Source organism: Anser anser (genome assembly GCF_964211835.1).
Source record: "Anser anser genome assembly, chromosome: 3".
Taxonomy (NCBI): Eukaryota; Metazoa; Chordata; class Aves; order Anseriformes; family Anatidae; genus Anser; species Anser anser.
The window spans coordinates 21006337-21022178 of record NC_139722.1 but is presented as its reverse complement, the minus strand read 5'-3'; the positions used below and the strand labels follow the sequence as shown (position 1 = coordinate 21022178).

The 15842-nt window shown below is 37.7% G+C and overlaps 1 protein-coding gene across 1 annotated transcript; it reads right to left on the bottom strand.

Moving 5' to 3' along the window:
• Window positions 1-10353: 10353 nt before the first annotated feature.
• TMEM18 (transmembrane protein 18) lies at window positions 10354-13958 on the bottom strand. Its single transcript, XM_083829216.1, has 5 exons — window positions 13858-13958; window positions 13524-13644; window positions 11931-11985; window positions 11061-11154; window positions 10354-10974 (listed from the first exon to the last, which is right to left on the bottom strand). Exons 1-5 carry the CDS (start codon window positions 13903-13905, stop codon window positions 10885-10887), a joined length of 408 nt encoding a protein of 135 aa, XP_083685342.1. The 5' UTR covers window positions 13906-13958; the 3' UTR covers window positions 10354-10884.
• Between the last annotated feature and the right edge of the window lie 1884 nt (window positions 13959-15842).

Sequence of the window (15842 nt, the reverse complement as noted above, 5' to 3'; positions counted from 1 at the left end):
CTGCTCTTTTATATCCTTCTGTATAGCTCTGACTTTCAGAGAGATGGTAGTGATTACCTCACATCTTTATTATATAAAAAGAGCTGTTTGCTCGTTCAGTTTTCAGGAAAGAAAAAAAAAAGTTTTTGTCAGTTTACTCATCAATTTGCTCATCTGTTTGTCCTATGCAACATGATGATTTCAAGTCTGCTGACACTGTTACCCAAGGGAGTATGATTCATGCAATAATTTTCCTTCCTTCCTGCCTATTTCTTTTAAATTTGCTGGAACTTTACTATAAGCCATACATATTTTTCACCTTAAACAATTCTGCCCTTACTAGCACTACAGTCATTCATTTCACTTTTAAAATCTTATTTTCTTATTTTAGACCAGGGGCTTACTAGTATTGGAAAAATATTCTAAATTAAGATGTCATAAGATTTTGGTTTCTTATTCTTAACATCTCATTCTTGTCAGGATACCTGTTCTTTCTCACTCTCTCTTCCTGTGGAAAATGAACTCCTTCTTCAAGAATAAAGACTAATATTCATAACAATATCTTTGTGTTCATAGTTAATTTTCACCAAGGCTATCAAAGAATCTTAGAAACGTGGGAAGCTTCCCCTTTTCAGCATGGTGGTCATTGACAGTGCTCCAGGATCCATTGTAAATCAGCAGCCTTCTCAATTAATGCCCTGACGCTGAATCCTGCAGCAAATAGAGCGTGGCTTACTGTAATGAAACCCACCAGGGACTTCTGGGTGAAGCAAACAGGAATTCCTGTACCTGCTGCAAACGAAAGGCCGTCGAAGAGGACATCACACTGGCAGTGGTTTCACTTCAGAGGGCTCAAGTAAGGTTAGTCTGAAAATGCAAACCTGGAGAAATGTATTGATCCTGGCAAAGGATCAATTGCCTGATTGTGAGCTAAAACGATCATGGCTAATTTCTTCATGCTCTAGATGAACTGAGCTGGGGCAATTATTTTGACTACAGCACACCCTAATTCAGAGAAAACGAACAAGGATTAGTATCTTGTGGTCAGTCTCCGTGTTCACTCGAGAGCTGGAGGCAGTGCATGAGGTTAAATGGCTTTTAACTCTCAACACTGACCTATCCAATATTTGTTCACCGTTTCTGAAAGAGAATTTTCATTCCCATGTTTTGATGGGTTTAGCAGAACTTACGTGAACAATACAATTTTGGCCCTTCTCACTAGAATTCTTGTGGATGATCTTTATGCACATGAATCTGCCAGTTCCTTCCCAGAGAATGTTGGCAGACTGCAAGGAATGTTCCTTTCTACTTTGTTGTGCATTTTTTTTCCCTAAGATAACTGTCTTATATCTAGCATAATAATAACCAGCAGCTCTCCTATTTCCTCCACTTGTCTCACAACAATCATCTTGTCCTGTATTTTTTTTCACGCAGCTTTTCCTCTCCTTATTCTTTGCCTTTTCATCTTTTACTTAAAAAAAAAAAAATTAAAATATTTTAAACAAACAAAACCAAATCTGACTTTACTTCATTTCACTCAAATTTGTTTCTATGCATGCCTTCCTTGCAGTTCCACTCCAGTTTGCTTTGTGCACTGGGTCCTAAGGGAAACATCTATGAAGTTGCAATTGTTCACAGGTCTCCTCTCTCTGTTAGTGTGGTACCCCTCATTTTGCCCTTTAAAATTCCATCTTCTTAATGGCATTTAAACATGACTAAAAAAAATGACTAAACATAGTCACTGTGCTGGTACAAGTACTTTTCCACATCCGTGCTCTTCCCTTTCACATCAAACACTTCTTATCAGTGGTTCTAACCCTTTGCCAGAGTTACTGTTACTCTTGGCTGTTTTCATGACTCTGAAAAGACGCTGAGTCACACCTGAATCCCCTGGAGGAAGAAAACAGGGGGCTCTACTGCTTCTTTCCCCATAAGAGATTTGTTGTCTGGATACAACACACTTTAACTATACGAGCTTGCTAAAGAGCTGCACTGTAATGCTGTAATTTACACACAGACACTCTAGATGGACAGTTAAGCATTCAGAAAATGATGAGACATGATTAAGTCATGATTTAATCATTTTGTCTCTGGACCAGTCCTCAACGCCTTTGAAATTTGGGAACTGAGAATCTTGTCACATTTATGATTCTAATTCCAGTAACTCTATACCCAACAGCTTTGTAGACATTCTATTTCATCTCACAATCCTACATCTACGTCATCAGACCTTTTAACCAGCTTGGAAGGTTCTGCACACAGTTAAAGCCATGTAAACAGAGTTAATATAAGGCCTAAATTAAATTACAGTAGATGTCAGAATATGTTAAGATGTCAAATTAACCTATTTCCCAGTGCTGTATAGCAATAGAGCCCTCTAAGGGCTACAAAGAAAACCGATTGCTTTCTAGCTCATATTTAATACTGACAATTATGTATTTAATTGAAACAATTATGTATTTTTTTTATTATTTTATTTTTATGCGTTAATACAGCTATAATGTATCACATTTAGTTGGGTTAAATTCAAATGAGATAACTCTGTAAGGGTATCCCCTATGAGAATTAAGTTAATGATATTGAATGATAATGGCTGTTGTTAATTAGAATTAATATATGCCTAACTAATGGGCATGCATACACAAAAACAGGGGGCTTTTGTGCTGTTTAATTGAGTATAATATTCTGACTGGTAGTGTTTTAACCCATAAGCTGCTAAATAGAATCAATAAAGAAAAGCAGATTAAAACAAACAAACAAAAAAAAAACAAACAAAAAACTTTTATACAGCTAATATTCTTCCATCGTTTGTATTCAGCATTTTCTACTAAGTCTCAGACAAGGCTTTTAAAAGAGGGTAGTTTACAGTTCAGAGGACAAGGTTTCCATCTTTCAGTGGAAAGATATTTGGTGCAATTTTTAAAGCACTACAGTTTCGAATTTGTCAATATTAATGTGTATTAACATGTACAAGAATAAGAAGTTGAAAAATACAATATCTATTTTTTTCTGTACTTTTTGTTTACATGGCATTTAGTTTGTATTGCCCAATCATGATACAACCATGACATGTTGTCTTTAAATGTATTAGTTCTATTATTCACTTTACAAACCTATTGATTTCACTTTGTAGGTCATACTATAAAAAAATCTCAAAGACTCCAATGTATTTCAGTGCACTTAAAAGTCAAAATTGTGATTTCAGTCTTATAGAAGTCTTGAAAATAATAAATTCCATAAGTTTTGTAAGAGCTTGGAGAAGAACTTGCTTTCTCTTTTCTGACATAGATGTATAAATCACATATTGAACGCTCCAATATATTTCATTCAAATATAAATATTACTAAACTTTTTTATATAAATCTTACAAGTTAATTGTTTTGGGAATTTGTTAAACCTCAGGAGGGAATTTGAATAAACCTCATTTAGGGAATTTGTTAAACCTCATGTGTTCAACCACATGAAGTTTAACAAAGGCAAGTGCCGGGTCCTGCACCTGGGACCGGGCAACCCTGGCTATACGTACAGACTGGGCAATGAGACGCTGGAGAGCAGCCCCGCAGAGAGGGATCTGGGGGCTGTGGTTGACAGCAAGTTGAATATGAGCCAGCAGTGTGCCCTGGCAGCCAGGAGGACCAACCGTATCCTGGGATGCATCAAGCACGGCATTGCTAGTTAGTCGAGGGAAGTGATTGTCCCACTCTATGCTGTGGTGGTGCGGCCTCACCTCGAGTACTGCGTGCAGTTCTGGGCACCGCAGTACAAGAAGGACATTAAACTGTTGGGGAGTGTCCAGAGGAGGGCGATGAAGATGGTGAAGGGCCTAGAGGGGAAGACGTATGAGGAGCGGCTGAGGGCACTGGGCCTGTTCAGCCTGGAGAAGAGGAGGCTGAGGGGGGACCTCATCGCAGTCTACAACTTCCTCGCGAGGGGGAGTGGAGAGGCAGGTGACCTATTCTCCGTTATCACCAGTGACAGGACCCGCAGGAACGGTGTTAAGCTGAGGCAGGGGAAGTTTAGGCTGGACATCAGGAAGAGGTTCTTCACCAAGAGGGTGGTTGCACACTGGAACAGGCTCCCCAGTGAAGCAGTCACTGCACCAAGCCTGTCTGAATTTAAGAAGCGATTGGACTGTGCACTTAGTCACATGGTCTAAACTTTTGGGCAGACCTGTGCGGTGCCAGGAGTTGGACTTGATGATCCTTATGGGTCCCTTCCAACTCGGGATATTCTATGATTCTATGAAATCTATAAGCTATGTGTTTTCTTCATTTTCAATATATATATATATTTACTTTTAATATCGGTTACTGATAGATCAGTAAGATCATTTAATAATACTTTAGAATTTTTTTTTACTTCTGTTTCAAAGACAATTAAATGGAAATCACATAGCATGGCAACTGTCCTTGTTCACTTGCATATAAAGCCAGACAGCTAATTTTCATGTTAAAATTCTTTTTCCTACAATACATGGTAAGCAGAAAACTTGGAAAGCACACACTTTATTTACTAATTAATCTGAATCTTTGATGGTAAAAATGAATAAACTGATTTGCTGGAAAAAAAAGTCTCATTAACTTTTTTTTTTTTAATAAATTAGCTCTTGTTAATTAGGAGAATGTTCTGTGTCCTGTTTTCTTTTCTAATATATAATTACTGTAGAAGGATTAGACTAATTTAGGATTTGGGGCAATTGAAACAAGAAAATAGATAAAATTGGACTGTTTTATTTTCATTGACTGTGTGATTTCAAAAGAAAATAGACTGTGATTACTTACAAAAGCTCTCAGTATCAATTAACTTACAAAACCAACACCCAACACCTTAAAGCCATTAAGTCTATTTCCAATCCCAGTTTACAACACTGTTGTGGGTCAAATATATTTAAACAATCAAAAAGCTCATGGTTGCCTGGACTGCTATGCAAAACTTACGCAGTGAACAAGCAACACATTACTTGTTTGGTACATCAGTTTCCTGATTTTAGTTGATGCCTTTGCCTGAGTACAAACCTCACAAATAACATGCTGTCAAAGGTGGCTACAGGAAGCTGATTATTCCTACTAATCCCTAATTCAAGGTGAAGGGAATGTTATCAGAGGCATGACTCCTACAGTTACGGACCTTAAACAACTTATGTATTGTAGACCATCTTATATATGACTTCAGGATATATTATCATAGGATCATTCAGGTTGGAAAAAACCTCTAAGATCATCTGGTCCAACCTTTAACCTAGTACTAAAATCTACCACTAAACCACACTAAGTTCTACATCTACAGGTTTCTTGAAGACCTCTAGGGATGTTGACTATCACTTCCCTAGGCAGCCTGTTCCAATGCCCCACTACTCTTTCAGTAAAGGAATTTCTCCTAGTAACCTGATGATAACCTTCTGGTGGCCCCTGGAGCAACTTGAGGTCGTTTCCCCTCATCTTATCACTTGGGGCTTGGGTGCTACATCCTCCTTTAAGGTAATTGGAAAGTACAATAAGGTCTTTCCTGAGCCTTCTTTTCTCCAGGCTAAACAACCTCAGCTCCTCTGCTGCTCCTCATAAGACTCGTTCTTTAGACTCCACACCAGCTTCGCTGCCCTTCTTTGAACATGAAAACATTACTAACAAGCTACCCTCAGGTCACTGTGCTAACCCATTTTCTCAAGCCCTTGCTGGACGAGAAGGGAAGAAAGGTTTACAGGATTGTATTCCTTTGATTCAGGGCTTGATTAACACGTGTTATAAAGGACACTTGGAACTCATCCATTTTAAGAAATGTGCCTTGTTTTAATCAGTTCTGCCGAATGCCTTACAAATTACTGTAATGCTTTCAGATGAATGAGGCAACACATTTGATCCTGACTTTGTTTTCAACTGGTTATAACTCTAGACAGTGCCAATGAAAACAGGACGACTATTTCAGTGGGACCACTTAAAGTCAATGCTTGTAACTGTGTAATGCATTACTAGTTACAGCTCTTTTCCTGGCTTCATTATGCCTGTGAAACAATGTAAGAATGGTTCCTATAGTTCATATTTAAATGAAGCAGTAAACACAAAAGTAGGAAATGTAGAGCTTCTCAAAAAAAAGTTATTAAGCATCTGTACACTGCTGAGGACTGTTTGACAGATTGTAGAGAAAGACTGAAGTGACTGCTGATATCTGAGAATCTCATTTATACACATGTGAGTTTAAGTGCACGTGTAATATTAAATGGTAGTGATGAGCTCTGTAAGGGAAATCAGAAAGAGATGGAAGACATATAAGCTGTCAGTTCACCAACTAGACTGCTTCGGCAAACTTTCCTGCATATTATTAACACAATAATGTATTTATATATGTATTTTTTAATTAAAGACCTCCATAAGTAAATGTAAGTATCCTCTCTCACTCATACTTAATTTCCTTGCCTAATCATGAAGCTTTAAAACACCAACCAAAACACAATCCTGACTCTGGAAGCATATATGATATATGCACATCACCACTGCCACTACAAGTACTTTGACCACTGCAACCTTCCCTGGTCATTCCAAAATGCTGCATAAAGTATTTATGAAGCTATGGTGAAAAACTACAGAACTTTGAGCCAATTTCTGCATGTGAAACAGTGACATCCAGTGACAAACTTGGTTAACTGCAATGGTCTCTACCCCAGATGCACAGAAAACCAATATTTCTATTTCATTGAAATGCATTAAAAGATTTTAAAGATATTTTAAAGTATTAAAAACATGTAAATATACAATTATATCAAACTATGCATCTCTCTTCAGAAAACTCACATTAAGTATAAAAGTGGTATAATCACCTGTAGTGAAAAATTCAATTTGCCTTTTTAATAAACTTTATTATAAATATGCAAAAATATTCACATTTGAAGAAATACAACATTAACTACTTTACAGCCCATATTCCTATCTTAGTCACATAAATAATCCTCTTTTTCCCTGACATACCCACTTCCTATAAAAACCAGAGAATTTGAGCTTATGATTCTCAAAATGCACAGAGCAATTCTCCAGCCTATTCCTCCATTTAGGATTCATAACAACAGCAGTTGAGCATCCAACAAAGTTTTCCTAGAAACAGATCCCTTTCTTTAAGACAAAGTTGATGAGAAGTAACAAGACTGTCCTTCAAAGTTCTTTATTTAGAATACACACAATGCAGGAGACCTCAATTTATTGTCTTTCCGTGCCTTTGGTGATAATGTGTATGGGATATACCCATCAATTATAAAACAAAAACTACTGAGCTAGCAAATATTCCAATACATTCAAGTTCCTTTATTGAAATTCATTCGTTCTGCCTAGAATAAAGAAAGTCATTGGACTGAAAGAAGGGAAAATTCACCTAAAGATGCAGCATTTCAGTGAACATGGAAGAAGAGAGAATTCTAGGTTCCAATTCTTGGAAACTCATGTTACTTATTACTTTTCCATAGGGAACATGGCAAACTTTGAACTCCAGGAAGCCTGTCAACTAAATTCTGTTAATCTCTGTCCCTGAAGACAAAATTGCTTTCTACTAGGGAAAAGTTGCCAGGCTAATATTCCTTCCCCCCCCCATGTTTTTCCACACTGGCTGACACTTGTGTGTTGTTGAGGAAAAATATGTTAAGGAAGGCTGAAGGTTTGAGTCACTGCCTGTAAGATACACAGAGCCAGAAACAAGTCACCTGTGTCTACTCTCACTGTCCAAAGGATGCAACTGAGCAGCTACTAGCTTTTCTGTATTTTTTTTTTTTCCATTTTGGAATAAGCAAACAGGCTCTTCCGCAAACAACCTAAAATCAGATCTCCCAATTAAGGTTATTCCACCAGTCTTAAATATTTGGATCTCATTCACTTATACATACAAAATCCTAAGTAGGCAAAGATCTCTGAAAACACAATGTAATTATTTTCATTTATCTAACTATTTTCATTTGTCAGCAACTAGGCTGTTACGTTACCATGCTGCCACTTCATAAAAAGCGATATAATGAACAAGAGCCTGCTTTGCTTAATTCTGATCATTTCTCACACAGCTATATGCTTACTTCAAATATTTCTTCTAAACCTAACTCTTAAGAGTTTTCCAGGCAAGGTTAGTTGCAGGTCAACTGAGATACAAGTTTGAGTCCTCCTGAAATGTAGAAAATGGGAATACTTTTCTGACAATCACATATATAGAAACAGTGTGTGCAGCTGTCACATTTACTTATTGTAGCTTCAGCAGTTAGGCAAGTTGTAAAATCACCATGCTTACAATTAAGTGCACACTTTGAAATGTTTGTCCTTCAAAAATATTGGTAAAATTTTGGAATTAGGAGCTGTTTACATTCTCAAAATTACTTCTAGGGGACTAAAAATCATCTGCAACGCTGATACTTTCTGTACTAAGCATCATCTGCCTGCAAGCTACCGCATTATGTCAGTGGTATCAGAAATTAACAGATAATATACAGTCAAAATGGATTTTAACTTGCTAATTACAAATAAAGTCCCTGATGCTCCAACTGTAGGGCTCACTTTAACTGTTAAACAGTGGTGCCTTGAGATCTTATATTTAATGGCAACATTACTATGTTAATGCTACATGAAATTAAATACTGCCTGAAAGGTCAACAACACTGAGGTAAGAGGAAAGAACTTAAATACATACAAGATTATTTTTTTATTTCACTTGGAATCCCCAAAGGTACAGAGAATTTCTTCTATCCATAAAACCTGTGCCAAGCTAGATTAACACAAAACTTAGCAATACAGGAAATTTGTTATATTGTCTCTTACACCAGGAAAGACAGTTCTGATTGCTCACCAGTTTCACAGTTGCAGAAGAGGGAATTCCACTTTCCAACCTCATACAAGTAAGAGGACAAAACACTGAAATATTTGGGGAAGATTTGCCTTGGATGAACTAAATGAAGCACACTGTTTTTCATTGCAAGAAACTTCCTTAGAGAATATGCTGCTCCGAACCATGTAATCTACTGTGAATCAAACTCATAAATTATATGAAGCCCAGATCTGTTAGCAACTGGTAGTATCTCATGTATGGCACGGTACACAAGCTTTACACTTGTGACACTAGTGACATTTACAAATGTGACACTAGAACAACTGTGCGATTGTATTCTGCAGAACAGTTTACAAGAGGAAGTTCAGGAGCACATCTGTATGGTTAGGCTTCGGTCCATGCATAAAATTCCATAATTCTCCCCATCAAACTGTAAAACCAAAATTAATTTCTCCAATCCAAACCAGGACTACATCTATCTATATAAAATCAAACAGGTCTGTTCTCTGGTCTTGAAAATAGGTGCTATATCCTATCTTGTATCCATTTGGATAGATTCGCTTCACTCCTTCAAAACAGTGGTTTTTTTTTTTTCCTTCCATAGGACCAGAGGCTGCTACCCAAAGGCACATGATCTCCACAAGACCACTACAGTTATTTCCACGGAGGAGTGAGAGTTGACACTGCCCAAAATTGCATCAATAGTCACAACAGAATGGATGGTTATGGGACAACATCTAAGCCTGCATCTATTTAGTTTGCTAATATATAAATAGCCTAGTAGTCAGCAATTCTTGATAGAGGTTTAAGGAGAGCCATGCTAAATTAATCCATGGAAGAATTAAAGAAACAGACCCCAGGCCAACAGTGCACTGCTGTTCCACAATGCTGTGAGACTCTCCAGAACATTTCACTCTCCCCTGAACTGGGAAGCCCTCATACCGTGAATACACACATGCATCTGATTATCTTCCTGCTTATTAACAGTAATTCCACTTTGGTCAAGACTATTTGAATTTTTAAAATCACAGGCAAGCTTAAAACCTTACGAGTGTTCTGCTTTTGCAATCTAGCCTTACATGCTCAACTGTTCTTCACATTACCATTATCTAAGCTCGATTTTGTAGATCATCATTAAACTGATTTTATACAGAGGTTTAGGTCTCCACATAAAGGATTAACCACTTCCAGATGCAACTTTCACTAAAAATGTATGGACTCTTTTACTCTACTCCCCCCATCCCCCAATTTTCCTTCATCAAATAAAAACAGATAACTCTAAGAAAAACTGAAGTCTTTATATTTTCACTTTAAGTTTTCAGTAACTTATTAAAAAAAAGTCAAGCATAAAAATCTAAACAAGATTAACAAAATAACACAGAACATCCTAAAGTTTTTCCTTCCCTTCTGTTCTAAAAAGGGAAAGAGACTACTGAAATTTCATCCAGTTTTAAGAAAATATATTTATGTAACTGCATTGATATCACGATTTGAATGACGTATGCAAATTAGGTACAAGATATCAGAAAACTGGCAATTTCTAGGAAACAAAGAACAAAAGTGACTTAAAAAAATCAAATTAACTCAATGTAAAATACTGTGGACAGTTTTATTTATAAAATGCTAATCATCAGAACTATTCACTGACATACAATACACACAGGAAGTATGAAACTTGGTTTACAGACAAGTGAAATGCTTCACAGAAGCAAGGATTCCTGAGGCATTCTGAACATAATTCCTCATTTACTGGAATTCACAACAGTTCCATTGGCACAAGTAGCAAGAGACTGGCTAAATACACAGTTAAGACAGTTACAAAGATACATAGGCAAACGGAAACAGGAAGGTTGTGTCTCACCAATATTAACAGACTTGGTCATGATGAGAACTAGTTTACATCGAAGGGCACAAAGACCTGGTAAGACCAGATTTCTCAATTTCACTGAGAAATTTACATGTATTGTAGATACCTGCTTTTCTCATTGTCCATGGCCACAGGCTGCAAAGTCCTCTTGGTATCAGACAAAAAAATTGCTGCTTCTGCATAAACAAGCAGTAGGACTGATTGCATGGACAAGTATTATTACGATATCAAAAAAAAAAAAGTGTTAGACCCTTTCACTTCTTCTTCTGTTTTTCTGCTTTAATTCTCTGCTGTAGTGTCTTCAGTTCAGTCATAACATTTAAAGTTCTGTACACCCAGTTGACCTGAAAAGTAGGTAAATTAATTAAATTGATAATTGCATTTATACAGGTGAGTTTAAAAAAAAGTACCCGTATAAATGAAAACCTACCACAATTATGATAGTATTCACAAGTAGTGGTGCTGAAAATACTAATGAAATAAACATTCCTCTTGAATCAAAGTACTGGTATTTAGAAAACCTCCTGAAAGAAGAAAAATAAAGAAAAAATTTAAAAGGGAAGCTTTATTCAACATAGTTCACATAATGTTGTATCTTCACAGTAATCATTCAACATGGACATTGTACAGATTATCCTACTTCTTGGGATCCCCAAACACAGGCCAGATGTATGAAGCTGGAAGTGACAGTAAGTTATCTTATCGGTTATTAGTGTTCACTACAGTACCAGCCTTTTTCTTACAGTTTTATTGCTCAAGACTCAAAACAACCAGAGATATATCTGTGCCTTAGAAGTCAAGCTTATCCTGAAGTGTCTGAGATGACTTTTAAATATTTATTTTGGTTTCTTGTATTAGAAGAGGTAACAGAAATAACAAATGTAGTGAAGCTGTAACCTAGGCCATGCATGAATTAGGTGGAACATAAAGATTTAAAATTAGATGTCTGCACAAAGTGTTGTTAAACATACAATTTTCAGTTATATCAGAAAATGATCAGTTTTTATGACAAACTATCAGTTTAACTCTGGTATGCAAGTTTAATAAAAAGGGATGTGATTTTAAGCAATATAATAAATACACACTAGCTATTCAAAAATATTCCTTTTTTAAGCAGTAACCATGTCACACCCTATGGTTTAGTTCAGAAGTATTGTAACAATGAATGCAAGAAACCCTCTGCCATCCCATTCTACTGATGGGAGACTCTCTTTAGGTTAAGTTTTTTGGGGGGATTGATATATATGAAAAAAGAATATTTGTAGGACATTCATTTAAATATGAAAATGTAAATATTTACCTCCAGTTCATGGCTGCTAATTCATTTATATATTCTGCAGAGTACACTAAACCCACTGTACAAGAAAAAAATATTAGATTCAGTAATTATTTAAAAACAACTGCCATCAGTTCTGCCATATATACAAGAGATGTATACACATCATACACTACAACTTGATCATCAGAATATCAAACTGCACATTTAGTATTTCACAGTATGGCTTGGGTTGGATGGGACTTTAAAGACACTTCCAAACTTAAAAGTACTTCCAAGCCCCTGACACCAGATCAGGTTGCTCAAAGCCCCAGTCAGTATGGGCTTAACCACTTCCAGGGATGGAGCATCCACAGCTTCCCTGGGCAACCTGTTCCAGTGCCTCACCCATCCTCTGATGGAAGAATTTCTTCCTAACCTTTAATCTAAATCCTCCCTCTTTTAGTTTAAAGCCACTGTCACTGTACTTCCTGACAAAGAGTCCCTCTCCAGCTTTCCTGTAGGCCTCCTTTAGGTACTTGAAGGCTGCTATAAGATCTCCCTGGATCCTCCTCTTCTCTAAAAGAAATAACCCCAGCTCTCTCAGTCTTTCTTTGTAGGAGAGGCTTTCTTTGTAGGCTGTTCTTCATCCCCTTGATCATTCCAGTTTTAAATTAAAATCCCATATAGTTACTACCAAGTATTCAGTGATCACAAAATACACTTGCTATATTACAGGCAACCATGAAATCCTGCTTAACTGAGTTTACAGGAAGAGCTCAGAAAACAAACGATATACAAAAAAGTCAGCACAGTTTCCAACAATCTTCTTGATGACTCCCTCTAAGTTACGTCTGTAAAAAGAAACACCAGAACTTCCCAATAACCGGAATGGAATTAAGATATCATTTTAGATGCTCTGGTGTCACGCTTTTTTATCTAGGACTACTATCTGAAGTTAGGGTACTACACATTCGCAGCACATCTATGAATTTACACTTAAGCATTTACAGAAACCGTTCACATGTTGCATAGTATCCCAATCTTTTTTTTAAAAAAAAAGAGTAACTCCCTTCTAGTCATAGTTTTACCACTTGACTAGTTGACTAAGCGACACTTTTAAATCAGTCTTGCTCTTCCTCATGTCACTATCACAGGTGTCAGTGAGGCATATGATGAACCTGCTCCAAAAATGAATCCAGCTTGAAGCTAGCTGTATTTACTGAACTGCAGCATTAAGAGTAATGCAGAGCAGAAAGCAGCTGCTCTCAGTTTCTTCCTGAGAAGCAGCGTAACACATATGGTGTAACCATGCAAAAAAAAAATATTTATCCCAGATTCTCACTATGGTCAAGAAGTCTCAAGTCTCTGCTTTGTACAGTCGTGGAAATCAAATAAACACATAAATATTTATAGGTCATGGCAGCTTCTGTATCAGGCAAATCAATTGTGTATAGATATATATATACTACTAGTACAGGAGGAATACTACTTTGTATGCACTTTATCTGTTGCAAGACATATTACAAAGCCCTGGGCTGTGTAAGAAACTGTCACCAAAATACAGGAAGTGCGAGCAACACACCTGCCCTGTATCTCCCGACGAGGAGCTCAGGAAAACACAACTGCACTACTCACCCATGCAGAGGAAGTGCCCAATTTGCACCCGGTAGTGCTGGAAGGAGAAGCAAGTTAAGAGGAAGCAGAGGACGTGGAAAACCGCCAGCCCCACCAGCCAGGGCTCGGACCAGTCCGTTCGCTATGAAAAAAAAACACGACATGAAAGGAGATTAGGGCACCGCTGGAGCAGCTCTCCTCTTCCCACACCGCACCGAACACCATTTTCAGTCACGGACCGCGCTCACCAAGCACCCCAGCGCGGGCTGCCCCACACAAAAAGGAGCAGGTCCCCGTTACACGCAACAGCCAGCGCCTTCTCCCCAGCCCCTTCCCTCAGAGGACGGCGCCTCACCGCCACGATCGTGGACAGCCCCGGCGGGCCACTCAGCGGCGCCTCCATGACAGTAGCGCTCCGCCTCACCACACATAACGGCCGCCGAAGTCTCGCGAGAAGACGCCCAACGGCCGCAGTCGCGGCCGTTGGGCGTCTTCTCGCGAGACTTCGGCGAACGCAAGGTCCCTGCCCCGCGCTGGTGGCTTAGGGGGAGGGAAAATGGCGGACGTGCGGTCGTCAGTGAGGGAGGAAAGGAATGACATTCCTGACCTTGCTCAGTCTGCTTGTATCAAAAAGCACCTCTCTCTCTGTGTGCGAAGTGGTGGCCCTCGAAAATAACACTTCAGAAAAGCAGCAGCAGCTCTGACTCCGTTTAGTGTTTGAGTTTGAAGCTAAGCTGCTGAGGGTGCTTTTTTATCATGCTGTGCTCAGTAGAACACTGACAAAAAAAACAACAGCTGACCATGCAGGAGCATAAGTCAAGTTAAAAATATTTTAACTGAAATAAATTAATGAAATACTGCGTGATGGAAAGGGAATCATGACTCATTTATAACTCCTTTCGCCAAATGCATGCAGATCTCTAAGGACCTACTGCACCTAAGAACATATTGCTCTTAAACAGGCATGTCAAATGCAGGCTCATCAGCTAGGCAAGGAGACTATGAATATTGATATAATTATCTTTGTCAAACAATCCATACTGTCCATACTGTCATACTATAGCTCCACATTCTGCTTGCTTTCCCCCCACCCCCCGTGGCTGTGGCTTACCAACTCTGAAGTTTTCACTTTTTTTTTTTTTCTTTCCAGAATGTTTAGAAGTGCATGTATAAGTAAATGCTACAAATATTATTTTTTATTTAGTCTACTGTATAGGTAAATACAGGCCATCAGTGTGAACCACTTTCTTTTTACAGTCACACATACCTGCAATTTAATGTGAGATAACTGAAACTGAGGTTATTTCTCTACTTTAGGTTTTTGGTATTTTGTTTTTCCTCAGCAAGAGGGTCTGGAGGCCAAACAAAGGTTTTACTAAGAGCACTGTAAAATTAAGCAGGGTGGTGCAAAGGTTGTCATTTTTACTACTGTTTTCCTCTTAATTTTAAAACAGAAAAAAAAAAGTTTCAAATCCACTTTATAGATTGGGAAATTGGGAAATAAGGCCAAAAGAAAATGACTTGTCATCTGAAAAGCCCTATAGTTAATCTAATAAATTAAATTGCTTGGGATTTTTGCAAATGAGGAATTAGTTTCTTGTAATTGCTCAGTAACTGACTGGAGAAACAAGCTGCAAAAGCTGAAAGGCTTCAGTGAATGAAGGATATATTAGCTGCTTTATGAGCAAACATGCTGGTCAGTGGTGAATCCGTAGTACAGACAAACTGGGTGGATGGGAAGTTTGTGGTTTATTGTGGCTACAACATAATGTATTAAAAAAAAAAAAAACGTAGCTTTTACTGTCAGCCACTGTGGCAGCAGTGTAAGTTTTTTATAGGGAAGTGGGAGTTGCTTCTGTAAGACTGACTAGAATAAAGCCAGTAATGCTGTTTGTCAGCAGGTGGTAGCAGATACCTAAGTATTGCCAGCACCTGTGTGTGGTGTAGGTTGTTTCTTGTGTTTTCAGTGGAGAATGAAATGTGAAATGAAACATACTTAAAAGTTAATATACACACATTGCTCTTTGATAAGGAAAAGCCTGTATATTTGTCTTTTTATAGCATTTTGCAAAGCCAGTATGCTATGTTTAGATCGTAATTTAAAAAATGCTGTATAAGCAAAAAAAAAAAAAAATACTCAGTATAATAATATTTATGGTCAAACAAATATTTCTGGTCTTTTTACTATAAATAACCTAATCAAGTGGTATCTAAAACTCAGCTTCAGTTTTCTGTTTTATGATTAAAATTCGTACGTGCTTTCTTTCCACACTACCATATTATTCAAGCGGATTGGATAAAAGATCCCCCCCAAAAGGAGGTAGATAAAAAGATTTTCTT